General features: G+C 38.8%; 1 protein-coding gene across 1 annotated transcript; it reads right to left on the bottom strand.

Annotated features, from left to right (window-relative positions):
- Positions 1-7,313: 7,313 nt before the first annotated feature.
- Positions 7,314-12,037, bottom strand: LOC127088200 (uncharacterized). Its single transcript, XM_051029119.1, has 6 exons — positions 11,908-12,037; positions 11,161-11,667; positions 10,747-10,908; positions 10,317-10,512; positions 9,270-10,176; positions 7,314-7,859 (listed from the first exon to the last, which is right to left on the bottom strand). Exons 1-6 carry the CDS (start codon positions 12,035-12,037, stop codon positions 7,314-7,316), a joined length of 2,448 nt encoding a protein of 815 aa, XP_050885076.1.
- Between the last annotated feature and the right edge of the window lie 7,877 nt (positions 12,038-19,914).

Below are 19,914 nucleotides of genomic sequence, written 5' to 3'. Positions count from 1 at the left end.
TCAACACCATCATTCAACCCTAACTCAAAGGTTTGGAGGGAACCAATTAGCTCATCTACCCTCATGTTGGAGATGTCTTGAGATTCTTCTATTGCAGTTACCTTCATAGCAAATCTCTTGGGGAGTGACCTGAGAATTTTTCTTACCAGTTTTTCATCTGTCACCTTTTCTCCCAGGGCTCCTGAGGCATTAGCAATTTCAAGGATACTCATGTGAAATTCATGAATATTCTCTGCTTCTTTCATCCTTAAGTTTTCAAACTTGGAGGTGAGTAGCTGTAGTCTAAACATCTTTACCCTGGATGTGCCTTCATGAGTGGTCTTGAGAGTGTCCCAAGCATCTTTAGCTATTTCACAATTGTTTACCAATCTGAAGATGTTCTTGTCCACTCCATTGAAGATGGCATTCAAAGCTTTAGAATTCCCAAGGGCTAGGTCATCCTCCTCCTTGGACCATTGTTCTTCAGGCTTTTTCTCAGTAGTGGCTTCTCCTTCTTTAGTAACAACAGGATGCACCCAGCCTGTCAAGACAGCTTTCCACGCCTTGTTATCAAGGGATTTTAAAAAGGCTACCATTTTTGGTTTCCAATAGTCATAGCTAGAACCATCCAAAATTGGTGTCCTATGAACAGATCCTCCATCCCTCTCCATTGTACCAGAAAGTATTCTCCCTAGATCTCACCCAGAGCCAGAGCAGGATGCCTGCTCTGATACCAATTGAAATTCTGGTATCAGATATAAGATGTCGAAGGTGATGTTACGACACTAATATCTGTTAATACACAATGGAAATATAAACAGAATTGTAAAGCAAATCACACAAGCAATTGTTAACCCAGTTCGGTGCAACTCACCTACGTCTGGGGGCTACCAAGCCAGGAAGGAAATTCACTATAATAGAATTAGTTCAAAGACTATCCGTACACTTCAACAAGTTACAGTCTTTCTCACCTAATCTCTACCCGTGCAACTTCTACCTAAGCACTCTTAGATATGAGAACCCACTCACTTCCCTTACAATCACACACCCGTGATTTTAAACAACAATCCTTGTGAAAAGAAAATACTTTTCAATTACAAAACTCTTGATTTTACTTCACAGTTTCAATCAAGAAGACACACTCTTGATCTTGCTTCACAACTTTGATCAAGAAGACAAATCAGTCCAACTCAATCATCAATGGATGACTTGAATGACCTATAGACTCAAACCCTAGCTCTCTCTCTAAATTTCGCTCAATCTTGGTTGTGTGTTCAAACAGGTTTTCTAAGCCCCTTTTTATAGAAGCAATCTGCTGGGCTTGGATATCTTGAAAACCCTAAATATATTTTCCAATCAATCCTTTTTATAACAGTTGTATAGATCTCCTTGGAAAATAATCAAATCTGGTTGAAATCCCTGATTGAATGCGCCAGCTAGCCATATCTTCAATCAACCAATGATTGTCAATACTTGTGCAATCATAAAACATCAGACATTCATACTGAATATTCTGCGTACAGGATGTCATGACATCGGGTCTGGCATCCTAGAAAAATCCTGCATAATCCAATTTCCTTTTATAGCAGGTACAACCATATCAGATACCATGACATTGTGTATGTCATCTGAAACAATCCTGCATGAACATGTCTTCCATATAAGCTCCAGCAGGTACAACCAATATCAGAAGCCTTGTCATTGTATGTGGCATTCTGAAACAATCCTGCTTGCACATGTTCTTTAACTCCAGCAGGTACATAGGATATCTCATGTTAAGACATCACACATGACATCTTGTGAACACTCTTTGTTTTACCAAAATTGCTGCCAACACTTAGAATCAACACAGCACCTGCTGCTCCTCAAGCGCCCAAAAGTCGAATCTCAAAATAATGATGGAAAACTTCGTCGCATCTCAGACTCAACAAAATAAGGAATTTATGAATCAAAACATTCATAACAATGAGTTGGTGAAACAGCTGGAAAATAAGGTAGACGTTTTAGCCACACATAAAAAAATGCTAGAGACACAAATCTTCCATGTGGCACAACAATAAGAAACTATTCTTGCCCTCGCTAGCGTATTTCTCGGCCAACCACAATCAAACCCAATCGCCAATGCAATCACACTACAAAATGGAACAAAATTGGACGACCTAGTTGATCCAAGAGATATAAACCTGATGATAATTAGGAAAGATGATGAGATAGACAAGGAACCAGAAAGAGTAATTGACAATAACCCTGTAGGATATCCAAAGAAAAAAATAAATCAGAACCTAAAGATAAAGAGGTCCAAGAGAAACCTTATGTTCCACCACCTCCATATCAGACACCCGTCTCATTTCCACAAAGGCTAACAAAGTAAAAAACCGAAGGTCAATTTAACAAATATGTTAAGTAGTTAAACAACTCAATATAACTATACCCTTCTCAGAAGCTATAACCCAAATGCCCACTTATGCTAAATTACTTAAGGAAACCTTATCTAATAAGAGGAAGTTAGATGATGATAGTAAATTAGAACTTACTGAAGAATGCAGTTACATAATACAAAATAAGATGCCACCAAAACTTAAAGACCTATGGAGTTTCTCAATCCCCTGTGTAATAGGAAAGTTTGTCATAGATAAGGCGCTTTGATATTTATGAACCAATGTTAGTCTAATGCCCCTATCGATTAGTGAAAGACTGGACCTTGGAAACCTTAAACATACTAGAATGTCATTACAATTAGCCGATCGCTCAGCCAAATATCTTATAGGCATCCCGGAGAACGTCCCCGTGAGAATTGGTCAATTGTACATTCCTACGGATTTTGTAGTAATTTACATTAAAGAAGATTCAAGTATCTCGATTCTGTTAGAAAAAACCATTTTTAGCTATCGCAAGGGAAATAATAAATGTAAAGAGAGGAAAGCTAGCTTTTGAAGTAAGAGAGGAGAAAGTTGAGTTCATTCTTGTGAAGACATGCTTCCAACATGATTTTGATGAAGACAATATTTCAAACTCTCCATATCAAAAGAAGGGAAAAAGAAGGATCTTATCAAAACTTTGTTCAAGACTTTCATGGGTCAAGTTAAGGTATAAGAAATTCTTGACACATACATTCTTAGTGCTAAAAGTTTTTTTATCATGCATTATGTCTTCTTTAAAAAACCTTTCTTATAACTTCATTGTGGTTTTGGAAGAAAATTAGGAAGATTGCATTTTTTAAAGGTGTTTTAACTTAGAAAAAATTTCACATTTTTTATGCACCAATCAATTGGTGTTGTATGTCAATCGATTGAGTGAAGTTTATGTTTCTAAAAATTTCGTTTCATTTGCTGAGCCAATCGATTGATGCTTTGAAGCAATCGATTGGTCCTAGTTAAAATTTTCATTTTTTGCCTTATGTCAATCGATTGGTCTCCCGTGTCAATCGATTGATCCTGTGTAATTTTTGAAAAATCTGAAACATATTCTTTCACTCTTTACACCATTTCATCATATCTTTTCATGGCAATCTTCACATCTTTTCACTAACATTTTTTTAGACTTTTCTAACCATTGCCATGTTATTTTGAAAATATGCTTTCCCACTATAAATAATCTTCAAAACTTCATTACACACTCACCTCTTTCTATCAAATTATAAAATCTCTTTGCATATTTCTTTGAGCATAATTGTCACACTAAGATGCTTTTTTATATACATTTTCCTATTATACTCTTCAAAAGTATCCTTGAGCACTTAGAGAGCATTTTATCTTGAACCTTCATATTGTGAAAGAGAATAAGATTCTAATAATTTGATTAAATCTTGCCCATTGCAAAATATTTCTACTATGTAAATTCCTAAGTATCAAGGATTGTTTGATATTAGGTGTGGTTACTTATCATCCAGGATTATTGGAGATAAGTTTCAAGAAAAGGAATGATTGTTTTCTTTTTTTGTGAAATAAGTTTCAAGAGGATTGTTCTTAATAACTTTGTTAGAGGCCTGTTGATCGGCAAAATAGCAAGTGTACTATTTGCACCGATGTAGTAATAAAATCGGAATTCTCCCGAGTATCGATCTCGAGGACTGCGTAATAAGTACAAATCTTTACAATAATTCCACTGAACAAAAGATCATAGGGGTTTTGTTGATTGTTTTCCAAATGATAAGAACGAGAATAAATCATATAAAGCGTATAAAAAGCTGTTAAACTATATGAGAAAGCATGCTAAGGCAAGACGTGTGAATTGCTTTGTACTACACTACTTCCATATTATATAACATCTACGTTGTCATTATTCAAAACCGATTCTCAAGAATTGTTTTCTCTAATTCCTTAGCCGAAAACCATTAATAGTCAATTTTAATCCTAATTCCTTAGCAATTCAAAGTGACATTACGAAATATGCAATTGATCAAGAATTAACGGCTACTACGGTTTGATCCTTATTCCTAAGTGATTAAACCGAAGTATTATTATACAACAAGCGATAAGGTGGTTTGTCCGACCTAAACCTTAATCATAGATCAGAATTCCATTTGTCCCATAAAATAAAGCATTAAGAACATTGTATAAAAATTTGAATTAAGAAAACATCGATGATCATAAAAACATAGAAAAAGTGTTCATACAGTAGCAATTCAGGGACACCCCCTAGCATTGGGGGGTTTAGCTTCTCATAATATTCAAAGACAGTAAATTAACAAATAGAGACATTACAATTTGTTGTTGATGAAGGTTGATCTTCAATCTCTTCCGATCTTGAAGATCTCTTCTTCTCTAAACACCTTGAAAGCTCTTTTCTCCTTTCTGTCTTTTTCTTGTACGATCAAAAAATCCCTTTCCCTTTACCAAAATGTAGACAAAATAGTTCCCAATCATCTAAAAACATCGTGAATTACCAAAACTACCCTCCAGACTTACAAAGAGACCACAACAATAAAAATCAGCAAATTGGGCGAATTGGCCAACACGGGCCGTGTCAGATGACACGGGAGCCCGTGTTGGCTCTCTGTCAACTCAAATCCTTCAGCCTTTGCTGACACGGGCTGTGTCAGCTGACACGGGCACCCGTGTCAGCCCCCTATTTTCTGGTTTCCACAATCTCCACTCTGCACATGCTGACACGGGCCATGTCAGCTGACACGGGCACCCGTGTCAGCCCCCTGTTTCTGCCTTATCTTATTTTACACGATGTCCTTGACTTCCATTCTTCCGGTATGCATCTTTCGGGCTTATTGTTAGACCTGGAAACCAAATAGCACTACCACAGAAATGCATAAAATGCGAAAAAAAAGGGATGAACCACTAATGCAACATAAAACAAGCAAAAATTTATAAAATGCGATAAACTTAAGAAATCAACTAAAAGAAAGAACAAAGTGTTACCGATTCTTGAAGATTCATGCTGGATGGATGATGAAAACTAAGTGCAAATGATGACCGATCACAACCCCAAACTTATATCATTGCTTGTCCTCAAGTGATGTAAGAGACAACACAGAGGTCAACCATGTAATTTCTTCTTTCCACAATACAGCTGATGCTATTCACAACTTATCTTCCTCCTTCCCGATTAAGCTTTTGGTTCACCCATTCGAACTATCCACTATATTATCATATTAGAGTGTTCCTTTACCTGCAAACTTCTTCACACCACTCACCAAATCTCTCGGGGTTAAAGTGTTTAGCACTCATGATATCAAGGTATTCAATATCAAGTCTTAATTTTTGAATATATTCTACGTTCACTACACAAACCAAATTCGCACACTTTTAGAGGTATTTCGGGTTGTAACGGGGCTTAGGTACGGTGGGGATAGACAAGAAAATGGATGACAAAGGTTTAGAACTCGGCATTCATGTTGTTGCTTTTCTTTGTGCACAAATTATTTTATGGGGTGTTGTCCAACTTGACTCTTTTTCACTCAATTTTTCTTTTGAGTATCACATTAATACATGAGTCTTTGACTTAGGCAAGTGCTTATGCCTCATTTAAATTTTTCATTTCTTTTCTCTCTTTTTTTTCCCGGTAGAAGCGGATGTTTCTACACAATTATTTTTTTTTCTTTTTGTTGCACTTGCCCTTTTTCAATTTTTACTAAGGATCATCACCCCAAACTTATCTTTTTGCACGAATTTTACACTACAACAGTCATGTCGAGCGAAGGTAGAAAGTGTTTGGCTTATGGTTAACATGACAGTTTACACAAACAAGGGGGGTACAGGCTCAACGGGGTTAACAAAGGATAAATACAACATTATGGATGGCTAGAAAGGCTAAAGGGTGAAAACGAATAACGTGCCTCAGTGTGCGTCTTTGTATTGTGTTGTATCAGTAGAACTTACGCAAAATTAGAGAGATAAAGTCATACCTGAATGCGCTCGTTTGTGTTTGGTTATGTTGAAATCTCACCATGTTAGATAAGCTTGCAGGCTCCAAACCACTCTTTATGACAAACAACTTCTTTTTCAGCTTGGGTTTACCTTCCCCTATTTCATTCTAGAGTTTCCAAGTTGCGTCCAACATTTTCTTTCTCAGCTGTATCAACTTCCAAGTTGCCTCGGGAGAAAATCCAGGGTTACATCTTTCCCTCACTGGTCACTAGTCTATCATTTATCCAGTAGAATCCACTATTATCTGTAACTACAGACACACAAAGACAAAACAAAGTAACAAAGCAAACAAACACAACTAAAATAAAATATAAGACAATAAAAAACCCCCTACACTTGAACCAAACGTTGTCCGTAATGTTTATTGTCAAGATAAGAGGGGTACTCACAATGTTTATTGAGGAGGTGGGGCGGGTACGGATAATGCAACATCATGCGTTGCATCATCGCATTCATCTCATCCAAAACCGTCCCTTGGCGGTGTTGTTTGACTCCGAACCTGGTGAGCTCCTCACCTTGCCTAGATTGCTCCGTGCGAAGGTGACCGATCTCATCTTGAATCCAACCCCATTGGTCTTGTGGCATGGAGTAGGACCCTGAAGCTTGAGTCGGTTCTTGTGGTTGTTGATAAAACTGCTCCTTAGTGCTAGGTGCACCGTCCATATGCTCATCTGCAGAAAGAGAATCAAGAAAATCTTCGTCCCCCTCGTCTAGGTCGGGACACTCATAGAGCCAGTTGGCTCCGGTAGTAATACTAATGAAATCATAAGCGGGTAAAGCAAGAACATGGGCTTTTTGGCAGATAAGAGAATAGTAATCTTGTTTTACCTCAATCATGCCTTGTTGAATCAATGCGGCCATGTCTAGTTTATTTTTACTCGGCACCTGTGGAGCGTCAGTAAGCGCAACACCAAATCCAAAATGGTCGGCAATCTGGGTGATCATTCCGCCAACCTAAATGTCGCCTGAGGTAGCGCGACCAACTCTACCTAGGTAGTCAGTTGCAAATACTGCTACTTTGATAGGAGTTTGTGCTGCCATACTGTATAGAAAGAACAACTCCCTTTGGGTGGCGACACCGGTGCTATCACCGCGACCGAACATGGTGTACGCCAAAGCCTTCTGAGCGTACCTGAAACAAGGGTTATGGATACCCGATGCTTTTTCCCCTATGGAGACATATTTAGCATTACCTGTTATAGCGGTCCAAAATTTCGTCGGAACAAGAGTATCGGGCACCGTTCCAGGGCCTACTATTGGGAGTTTTAGGATAATCCCCAACTCATCCACACACAATTCCAGATCAGTATTAAATAAACGAAAATGAAAAGTACCATAGTACTCTTTCTCCGTTCCATTCCACCGATTTTTCAGCTTAAATTCAATGGTACTCAAGAATTCAAGAGTAATACGCGCAAAAGTTGGCACTTCTAACTGCATGAATTCCAACATATCTAAGGTATGGAACATTCGGTGAACTTCAGCTTGCAATCCCCATTCCTACAAAGTGCCATTACACATGTATCTCGTGGGTGTTAATTTTCTTTTAAGATGAGCAGTGTACCTTTTTTGGTGCTCCAAGTCTTCAAACATAATATCGTGCTCATTCGGAGTCCTTCTTGCCCTTTGATGTGGCCGGGATGATTCCGCCACATTTTTGCTTCTGTCTACTCGGCGAGACATATTCACAAAGAAAAGAAACTTGAATTTGAAAAGAGAGATTAGGGAAAAAGATTATCGTAGGAAGGTAGGGGATGGAAAATGGAGAAGCTTTTGTGAAGGAGGATGTAGATTTGATGGAGTTATGAGGTAAAAGGATGGAGCTTTATATGAAGAAAAATGAAGGTTTTAAGGTATTTTTGAGAGAAAGAGAGATGAAGGTGAGAGAATAGGTAAGAGAAGAGGTTTATGAGGAGTGAATGAGTGATAAAATGGATTTAGTGGGAGAAATTCGGTGGTGGGCCCAATGCCAAACGGTCAAAAATTTGAAAATTTTCCCAACACGCTTGCTGACACGGGCGACCGTGTCAGCGCTAAGGACCTCCTTGACATGGGTCGTGTCCTTCCACGTTAAAACTTATTCAAGCAGGGGCTGACACGGGTCGTGTCAGCTAACACGGGCACTCGTGTCAACTGACACGGGCACCCGTGTCAGGCCCCTGGAAAACACCCTTCTCTATTCACTTCCTGACACTGGCCGTGTCAGCTGACACGGGCACCCATGTCAGGCCCCTGAGTTTTTTTCTTTTTCTTTCATTGCTTTCTCGAGCTTGTGCCGGGCTTCTGCTTCCGAATTTTCCAGAGACTTTTTGCACACGAACTTTTGGCTCCTCTAGCAAACATTGTTCAAACCTAAAAGTTAATAACACACTACACAACAAAGAAAATAATTAGACACAAAAGCATGGTTTGTCTCCCACGTAGCGCTTCGTTTAACGTCGCCTGGCTCGACGATTGTTCATCTTATCAGACAAGATGAAAAACATCAATTTGACCAACTTCTTGCTCCACATTATAAGGCTTCAACCTTTGGCCATTCACTTTAAAAATGTCCCCATTGGATTGATTTTTTATTTCAATTGCTCCATGGGGATATACCTTGTGTACGATAAACGGTCCCGACCATTTCGATCTTAGTTTTCCCGAGAACAACTTCATCCTCGAATTAAACAATAAGACCATTTGTCCTTCCCAAAATTCCTTCCTTTGGATCCTTCTATCATGCCATTTTTTTGTTTGATCTTTGTAGATTTTGGCATTTTCATATGCTCGGTTCCTAAATTCTTCTAACTCATGAAGTTGAAGGATTCGGGACTCTCCTGCTTTCAAAAGATCCAAATTAAGTAATTTTGAAGCCCACAAAGCTTTTTGTTCAAGTTCTAAGGGTAAGTGACAGGCCTTACCATATACCAATTGATAAGGAGACATACCAATCGGTGTTTTGAAAGCAGTTCGGTATGCCCAAAGTGCATCATTAAGCTTACTTGCCCAATCTTTGCGAGATGAGTTAACCGTCTTCTCCAGAATTTGTTTCAGCTGCCTATTCGACATTTCAACTTGACCACTTGTTTGCGGGTGGTACGGAGTGGCTATACGATGTTTTACTTTATACTTCAAAAGTAGCTTCTCCATTAGGTGATTTAAGAAATGAGTTCCTTCATCACTTATTAGAGCTCTTGGCACTCCAAACCTGACAAATATATTTTCCTTTAGAAACCTGACCACCACTTTTGCATCATTCGTTGGTAGAGCAACTGCTTCTACCCACTTGGATGCATAATCCACCGCCACCAAAATGTAGTTCTTTCCAAATGAAGGTGGAAATGGTCCCATAAAGTCGATACCCCAAACATCGAAGAGTTCAACTTGCAACATGGGGTTCTGCGGCATCTGATTTCTTTTTGAAATGTTTCCCATCCTTTGACACTTATCACACTCTTTGATTAATTGCTGAGCATCTTTGAAAAGTGTGGGCCAGTATAAGCCTGACTGGAGGACTTTGGCTGCGGGTCTATCACCACTAAAGTGTCCACCATAGTCAGAGTCATGGCATGCTTTTAGGACATATCTCTGTTCTTCTTCGGGAACATATTTTCTAACCAACCCGTCTACTCCTTTCTTGTACAAAAATGGGTCATCCCGCAAGTAAAACCTACAATCATGCACAAACTTTTTCTTTTTGTTAGAGTCAAATTCGCTAGGGATCACCCCGCCTACTATATAGTTTGTGTAGTCTGCGAACCATGGCATTCCAATAACAACGAGGATGTGTTCGTCAGCAAACTCATCCTTTATTGGACGCTTTTCCTCATTCTCTCTATAGGGGACATCCGAGATAGGTGATCAGCCACAGTATTTTCACACCCTCTTTTATCACGAATTTCCACATCAAACTCTTGGAGGAGTAAGATCCATCTCAACAGTCTTGGCTTAGAGTCCTGCTTAGCAAATAAATACTTCAAAGCAACATGGTCAGTATAAACAATGACTCTAGAACCCAACAGATATTGCCTGAATTTATCGAAGGCATAGACCACCGCTAGAAACTCCTTCTCGGTAGTCGCATAGTTCATTTGTGCAGGGTTCAAAACATGACTAGCATAATATATGACATGCAACAGTTTATCTCTAAATTGCCCAAGAACTGCTCCCACTGCAATGTCACTCGCATCACACATGATCTCAAAAGATAGAGACCAATCTGGGGCAATGACAATTGGTGTCGTCACCAATTTATTTTTTATGGTTTCAAATGCAACGACACACTCTTTATCAAAAATGAAAGCCTTGTCCTTAACCAACAGGGTAGTTAAAGGTTTAGCTATCTTAGAAAAGACTCTTATGAACCTGCGGTAGAAACCCGCATGCCCTAAGAAACTTCTTATACCTTTTTCGTTCATTGGAGGGGGTAGCTTTGCTATTACCTCGATCTTGGCTTGGTCCACTTCTATTCCTTTGTGAGAAATTTTATGACCCAAGACTATGCCTTCTCGCACCATGAAGTGGCACTTCTCCCAGTTGAGAATCAAGTTGGTCTGTTGGCATCTTTCTAATACAAGGGAAAGGTTAGTAAACAAATTATCAAAAGAGAAACCAAATACAGAGAAGTCATCCATGAAGACCTCCATATGCTTTTCGAGCATGTCCGCAAAAATGGAAGTCATGCATCTTTGAAATGTGGTTGGTGCATTACATAACCCGAATGGCATTCTTCTATAAGCAAAAATACCATAGGGGCAAGTAAAAGTTGTCTTCTCTTGATCTTCTGGTGCAACCGCTATCTGATTATATCCAGAGTAACCATCAAGGAAACAATAGTAGTCATGACCAGCCAACCTTTCCAACATCTGATCGATGAATGGTAACGGAAAGTGATCCTTTCTTGTCGCCAAATTCAACCTTCTGTAGTCGATGCACACACGCCACCCCGTGACTGTCCTTGTAGGGAGCACCTCATTTTTCTCATTCTTTATCACGGCAGTTCCTCCTTTCTTTGGAACCACATGAACGGGACTCACCCAAGAGCTATCGGATATGGGATAAATTAACCTAGCATCTAATAGTTTAACAACCTCTTTCCTAACCACTTCCTTCATTGTGGGATTTAGTCTTCTTTGGGTTTGCACCACGGGTTTGTGACCATCCTCCATGAGAATTTTATGCATACATACCATAGGGCTAATCCCCTTCAAGTCTTTTATCGCCCATCCCATTGCACTTTTATGCTTCTTCAGAACCTTGACGAGCTTGTCTTCTTGGGAAACTTCTAGATTAAAGCTTATAATAGTCGGGCATCTCCTTTCAGAATCTAAAAAAACATACTTGAGATTTTCAGGCAGTTGTTACAACTCAGCTACTTTCTTGGTCTCATCTTTCTTTTCCACAAATTAAGGTTCCCTCAAGTTTTCCCATCGGAGTTATCGGGATCCCTTAAAGGGTGGTTGTGTTTCCATCATAGCTAACACTTCCCTCTCCTTTTCATCAGCTTCTTGAGTGTCTTCAAAAATTGATAGACTTAGAACTCTCTCCAAGGGCAATTGTGGTTCACCTAAAGGATTTTCTTGCAGAACCATTTGATCAATCACCTCTATGTGTTGACTGGTGGCCACATCATCTTTGTATCTCATGGTGTTACGCACATCAATTTCCAACTCTTCATCGTAAACTTTTAGAGTCATGGTGCCCTCTTTATCAAACATCTTCCGGTCTCCAAAAATGGTCTACCAAGAATGAGTGGTATCTCTTCATATTCCGACATTTCTAAGATGACAAAGTCCACTGGAAATACAAACTTATCAATCTTCACAAGAACATCTTCCGCCACTCCATAAGGTCTCTTCACAGAGTGGTCAGCAAATTAAAGTGTCATTCTGGTATCTTGCACTTTTCCAATCCCCAACCTTTTGTAAATGGATAATGGCATGAGACTCACACTTGCCCCCAAGTCTATAAGGGCCTTTTTGAAAGATCTATCCCCGATAGTAGAAGGGATAGTTACCGAGCCTCGATCTTTCTTCTTCACCGGAATCTTCATACCCTGCAAAATTGCACTACAAGTTTCGGTTAGTACAATAGGGTCAGTGTCAGTGCTCCTCTTTTTTGAAATAATATCCTTCATAAATTTGGCATAAGAGGGCATTTGTTCAAGTGCCTCCAAAAACGGGATGTTGATCTCCAGCTTTTTGAACATCTCCAAGAATTTCTCGAAGTTCTTCTCATGTTGCTCTTTCTTCTTATTTCTTGCGGGGAAAGGGAGTTTGACAACCGACTTTGATTCACTAACTTTTTCTTTAACCATTAGTTTAGGCACTACCACCTCTTCACTCACAACCTCATTTTCTTTTATTTCCAACTCAACTTCAAGCAATTAGTCTTCTTGGTCATCATCTTTCTCAGGGACTTCTTTCGATTTACCACTCCTTGTGGTTACAACACTCACATTATTATGCTCTCGTGGATTGGTAACTGTAGCACTTGGTAATGCACCCGGTGTTTGAGAACCCGCGAGTTGTTGAGGAATCTGACTCATTTGCACTTCCAGATTTTTTATTGAAGCACCAGTGTTTCTTAGATTACTTCTAGTCTCCTCTTGAAATTGGGAACTTTGAGCCGCCATTTTTTCAATGGCAATTTTGCAATCTGCTTTTCTTGGTACCCGTGGTTGAAATTGTTGTTGGGGTTGGTGAAACTGCTGCTGGTATAGTTGTTGTTGTTGTGGTCGATACTGTTGTTGTGGTTGGCTTTGATATTGGTTGGGCGCTTGCTTCTGAACATTTCCTTGTTGGTCCTTCCAGGAGAAATTTGGATGATTTTTCCATCCAGGATTATATGTATCGGAGTAAGGGTTGTTCTGCTTCAGGAAATTAATCTCTTCTACCTGTTGTGCAGTTGCCACACAATGCATGGCGAAGTGAGACCCCTCACAAATTTCACAACTAACCGCTTGAATAGGTTGAACCGGTTGACTTGTGCCACCGTTTGAGTGTCAAGAGCCATTTTCTTGATTCTTCGCTCTACTTCCGCTGTTATTTGATCTTCCATCTTCACAACTTGATTTACTAGCTTGAGATCAATGATGCCTTCAAGTTGACTTACACTGCGGTCATAGAGCTTCAGATGCTCATTTGCTGCAACGACTTCGATGATTTTCTTTATTCCAGTGGCTGTTGTAAAATTTGTTGAGCCACCGGCAACTATGTCTATGAGTTGCTTAGTCTTCATTCTAAGGCCATTCACAAAATTTTGCATTTGTTCAGTTGCATCCATGTTATGAGTAGGACATGCAACCAACAATCGCTTGAACCTCTTGTAAGCGTCTCTGAGTGACTCTCCTTCCTTCTGTTTGAAATTCACAATATCATACCTCTTACGGATATACACAGAGGCAGGGAAGTACTCATTCAAAAATGTTGTCTCCATTTGTTGCCAAGCTGTAATGCTTCCCGCGGGTAAAGAGTAAAACCACTCTTCGGCATCTTCCGATAGTGTAAACGGAAACATCACCAACTTTTTAGCTTCCTCTGAGTGTCCCCCAATTTTCAACGATGTCGTCATGGTAAGAAATATTTGTAAATGCTTGTTGGCATCTTCATTGATTTTTCCGGAGAACGGTCTCTTTTCGAGTTGACGAATCATTGAAGGGTGTAGCTGAAAATGATCAACATTCACCGGCTGGTTTACAATTGTTAACCTTCCAGTAGGAGCATTTGCACCTCCATAGTCACCCAGAAGTCTTTCCACGGGAGGTGGAGCTTTAGCCATTGGTTCAGAAACGGTTTCAGAGTCTTCCGAATGAACTGAAACAACTTCTTCATTTTCAGACTCAGAAACAATGGGGGTTGCTTCTGATAGTTCCAGTCTAGCTGTTCGGCGTCTTGCACACAAAAGTCTTTCTGGTTCTGCGTTAAAAAGAAATTCAGCTGAGGCCTTACCTCGCATACAAAGATTAGAAAATTATTAGAATTTATAAAAAGAAACAATAGTACAGAGAAATAAAATTTTGGTTGCAGAGCAACAAAATTTCAATTGAATTATTATTCAACTTATACTTTGGCAATCCCCGACAACGGCGCCAAAAACTTGATCGGTAAAATAGCAAGTGTACTATATGCACCGATGTAGTAATAAAATGGGAATTCTCCCGAGTATCGATCTCGAGGACTGCGTAATAAGTACAAATCTTTACAATAATTCCATTGAACAAAAGATCATAGGGGTTTTGTTGATTGTTTTCCAAATGATAAGAACGAGAATAAATTATATAAAGCGTATAAAAAGTTGTTCAACTATATGAGAAAGCATGCTAAGGCAAGATGTGTGAATTGCTTTGTACTACACTACTTCCATATTATATAACATCTACGTTGTCATTATTAAAAACTGATTCTCAAGAATTGTTTTCTCTAATTCCTTAGCCGAAAACCATTAACAGTCAATTTCAACCCTAATTCCTTAGCTATTCAAAGTGATGTTACGAAATATGCAATTGATCAAGAATTAACGGCTACTACGGTTTGATCCTTATTCCTAAGTGATTAAACTGAAGTATTATTATACAACAAGCGATAAGGAGGTTGGTCCGACCTAAACCTTAATCATAGATCAGAATTCCATTTGTTCGATAAAATAAACCATTAAGAACGTTGTATAAAAATTTGAATTAAGAAAACATCGATGATCATTAAAACATAGAAAGAGTGTTCATACAGTAGGAATTCAGGGACACCCCCCTAGCATGGGGGGTTTAGCTTCTCATAATATTCAAAGACAGTAAATTACAAAATAGAGACATTACAATTTGTTGTTGATGAAGGTTGATCTTCAATCTCTTCCGATCTTGAAGATCTCTTCTTCTCTAAACACCTTGAAAGCTCTTTTCTCCTTTCTGTCTTTTTCTTGTACGATCCAAAAGTCCCTTTCCCTTTACCAAAATGCAGACTAAATAGTTCCCAATCATCTAAAAACATTGTGAATTACCAAAACTGCCCTCCGAACTTACAAAGAGACCACAACAATAAAAATCAGCAAACTGGGCGAATTGGCCAACACGGGTCGTGTCAGATGACACGAGCACCCGTGTTGGCTCTCTGTCAACTCAAATCCTTCAGCCCTTGCTGACACGGGCACCCGTGTCAGCCCCCTATTTTTTGGTTTCCACAATCTCCACTTTGTACATGCTGACACTGGCCGTGTCAACTGATACGGGCACCCATGTCAGCCCCCTAGTTCTACATTATCTCGCTTTGCACGATGTCCTTAACTTCCATTCTTCCGGTACGCATCTTTCGGGCTTATTGTTAGACCTGGAAACCAAATAGCACTACCACGGAAACGCATAAAATGTGACAAAAATGGATGAACTACTAATGCAACATAAAATAAGCAGAAATTTATAAAATGCAATAAACTTAAGAAATCAACTAAAAGAAAGAACAAAGTGTTACCGATTCTTGAAGATTCATGCTGGATGGATGATGAAAACTAAGTGCAAATGGTGACCGATCACCTGTTTAGGAAGATCTAACTATAATAAAATCTCTTACATATTGTAAGAGGACTAGAACACTCTCAGATTGTAAGGAGAACCAGTATAATTCCTGGTGTTCTTTATCTTCCGTGCTTTCCTCGCCTAATCAATCCAGAAAAGAAAAGAACCATTTTCCATCAAATCAGGATAAAATTTCTAAAGTCCTAATTCACCCCCCCCCCCCCTCTCTTAGGCTTATTCCTAACTTACATTTGGCATCAGAGCGGGTTATTGGCAACTTGCTCCACAGATCCAGAAGATGGCTTCCGCAAGCGCAAACCCAGTGTTTAAAGATGGAGGTAGTAGCAACAAACCACCTATATTTTTTTGGAGAATATTTTGACTTCTGGAAAATCCGTATGAAAGTACATTTAGAAGCACAAGGAGAAGGTATATGGGAAACCGTAGAAAATGGTATGCATAATCCAATGAGTATGGTTAATGGTGTTGGCACTCCTAAGGTTAAGAGATCATGATCGCTATATTCGCAAGTGCACGAATTGCGTCAAAGTAATATAAAAGAATATCAATCCCACAGAGACCAAATCGTCAATTTATCGATTACTATCGTTGTGATGTTTATCTAAGGCGGTATGAAAGAGATATTGATGTTGCAAAATAATGCTAAATAAAGAAAATAAATATAATGCAGATAAAGACAGGCTTGAATGTATTTCACGTCAGTTAAGTGATGTTTCGATTGTCTAAATAGAACTACTTATGAGGCAATATTTCCTACTCTTGAAAAGAATCCATTTAACAAGAACCGTCGCTTTCGCGCATTCAGAACCGAGTTTACCCTTAAATTAAGGCCTTTTATTGTCACTTATAAAAGGTGCGCAGAATGCTAAAGTAGTAAACTTATTTTTAAGAAATAAAACCTGTAAACTTAGTTGAAAAGTGATTTTGATTTGGAAAGTTTACCCAAGGAATTTCCTGATTTTAAATCTATCAATGCGTCCGAAAACAGTTTCAAAAATGGTTTTTCCTTAAAGTGATAAAAATTCCTAGTTAACTAAGCTAGGGTGCTTTCGCACTCCTTGAGTAGTTAAAACTAACCAAGTTTGTTTCAGAAAACTCAAATTAAAAATCAAAACAACCTTTAAATTATTTCTATAGATTCAATATGTGAAACATCTCTTTAACCGTGATCCTTACATTCTAACCTTTAAAAGATTTAGCCAGACATAGTAATACAAACAAACACAATGATCTTGATCATGATGAAAAGTTGTTTTAAATTGTAAGGCGTAAAGAACGAGTAAAGCGTGTAAAGTAATAAAAACGAACAATAAAAATAAAGGCGAGAAAATAAATAAAGTAAAGCGTAGACAGAAATTAAATAAAGTAAAGCGTGGTGAGAAAATAAATAAAGTAAAGCGTGGACAAAAATTAAATAAAGTAAAGCATGGACAGAAATTAAATAAAGTAAAGCGTAGCAAGAAATTAAATAAAGTAAAGCAAGACAAGTAAAATAAATAAAAGCGATTAAATAAGAACCTGCTCCAAACGGAGGCTTTAAATCTGGTACAATGAAGATAAACCTTTGACTCTGAAGATGAAGACGATAGCAAAATCAAAGTGACCCAACTCAATTACACTACGGTGTGATAACCCCCAGATGTGACGAATTACCGCTTTTACAGATGATAAATATAGTCTTAGTGTTGTAAACTAAGTTGGATGATTTGGAAATGAAATGGAACGACCTATTTATAGAGGAGTTCAGCAGTTTGTAAAGACCATGATGCCCTTCAACATCTCCTTAGTGGGAACGTGAATTGCAAAGGTGGCGTCCGCCATCCCTTCATGGCGCCCGCCATGTGTGGAAATGGGAAAGATCATGGGAACTTGGCGTTTACCTCCTGGTTGAGGGCTAATGAGTCATGGCTTCTCCTATAGCGGCCGCCATGTGCAACGCCATGTGTACAATATTTGCCAAAAAACCCTAATTTTTGGTCTTTTTGCTTCGTTTCTTCTAAAAGGGTCCCGAAAGAGCTAAATATTTGAAAACAACATAAAAGAGAGCATAACACAAGCAAAACGATAATAAAGACCAAATAAACATATGAAATCTGAGTCAAAAACACGGTGTGATTCAGTGTGATCAAATTCTCCCTCACTTAAACATTTGCTTGTCCTCAAGCAAAACTCTTTATAGTTTATGCAAGAAAAACAGTATCAACCAAAGTTAATTCAAGGCTAAAAAGACTTATAAGTTCATTCAAGGCATGTATTGATAGGTACTAACGAATCGAACTAAGGATATTGTAGTGACACTTCCCGCAAATGCGGTCATATGCTTCGTACCTATACAAATCAATCCACATTACCCCACCATACATAGGCCTTCTTTTCGTCTTCTTAAAGTCCTTTTCATTTAGGTGCAATCACATTAAGCCCGTTATCCGTACATACTCATAGTAGAGTGACCGGTTAATGATTATGATCTTAAGCATGGGGCTCTGGTACATAAGTTGGTGTAACCCCTTTATTTAACCCAATTTGCAGTTGTGGGGGATTGGATCGTAATCCACCCTACCAAGTTCAGCACCAGATACCTCTGAACCAACCAACAATAGGCATATTCTATATATATATATATATATATTATATATATATATATAATATATATATATATATATATATATATATATATATATATATATATATATATATATATATATATATATATATATATATATATATATATATATATATATATATATATATATATATATATATTTTTCTTTTGCATGTTTCGCATATGTCTTTATTTTGCTGCATTAAATGATCCTGTGAGAGTCACCTAGCCCGGATTTTCATACGACTTGAGAACAAAGCAGAAATTTTTGTGATCATTCACTTATTTTCATCGGTCCCCTACGTAGAGCATGCTTAAACCGGAGCTGACTGCAAGGATAAACTACTTAAGGACTTATTTGGAATAGAAATTAGGGCCACAACATATGGGGTATCGGGATCGACTCTTATAATCATGAAGCCTACGGTGTTAAGACAATACCGATTTTTAGAAAAAGTTTTCCCAAGTCTTTTACATCCCGTCATAAACCTGCCTTATAGCCTGAATATTCAAGATGCACTATTTTCTTTGCTCACAATTTTTTTTGGTAAGGTTAAAGAGATGGGAGAAATACGGATACACTATACAGATGACTTGTCAAACACATGTTATTTATTGAAAGAAAAAGCAAACAACTAAAATGCACAAAACATACTAAAAATAAAGAAAAGCAATAAAAAGCGATAGAAATCTCCTCCCACACTTAAATCGAAAATTGTCCTCAATGTTTCGATATGAGATAGGGTAGGAGTAACCTGGAAGGGAGAGAGAGAGAGAGAACTATGGGTGATCACTGGTACCGTCACCGTCACCGCCCTGGTCGGGATGCCTGGGTCGACGATGTCTACTACAAGTACTAAGTCCTTCCTGCAGCTGCTGAGAGCGACCTAAGAGAGACCCTTGGGTGGCCTCGATAAGTGCAAAGTGATGCTCAGTAGCCTGTCACTGGCGATGCTACTCATTAGTGATCGCAAGCAAGGACTCAGTGATAGTCCGATGTGCTTGCTCACTACGCTGCTGGGAGGCTACCATAAAACTCATATTATCTGTCAGTTATTGGTTTATGGTATTCAGAAGGGTGTCACGCCTTTCCTCACGAGCCAGGTGCTCGCGCCACATCTCTTTGGTGATGTAAAAACCGGGAGTGGTACCTGCAAAATGGTCAGAAGAAGAAGGTGCAATGTGTGTAGGTGATGCAGTAGGAATGTCATGAGCAGGTGACTGGTCGCGCCGGTCATACTCATCATCGGTCCCTTGCTCATCGTCCATAGGAACGTTAGGTGGCAAAGGACCGGTAAAAGGTGGAGCATCAAGATCATACGTCCAGTTCCTTGCATGTCGCACATCTGTACATTGAGAGCAAGGTAAAACAACACTGGGTATATCTACAACATGGATCATGAGGTGAAAACCACCTGCTCTCCGCACCTTGCATAATTTCATAT

The sequence above is a fragment of the Lathyrus oleraceus genome, chromosome 1, assembly GCF_024323335.1.
Source record: "Lathyrus oleraceus cultivar Zhongwan6 chromosome 1, CAAS_Psat_ZW6_1.0, whole genome shotgun sequence".
NCBI classification, from domain to species: Eukaryota; Viridiplantae; Streptophyta; class Magnoliopsida; order Fabales; family Fabaceae; genus Lathyrus; species Lathyrus oleraceus.
Note: the sequence above shows the minus strand (reverse complement) of the source record. Positions and strands in the feature narration are given on the sequence as shown.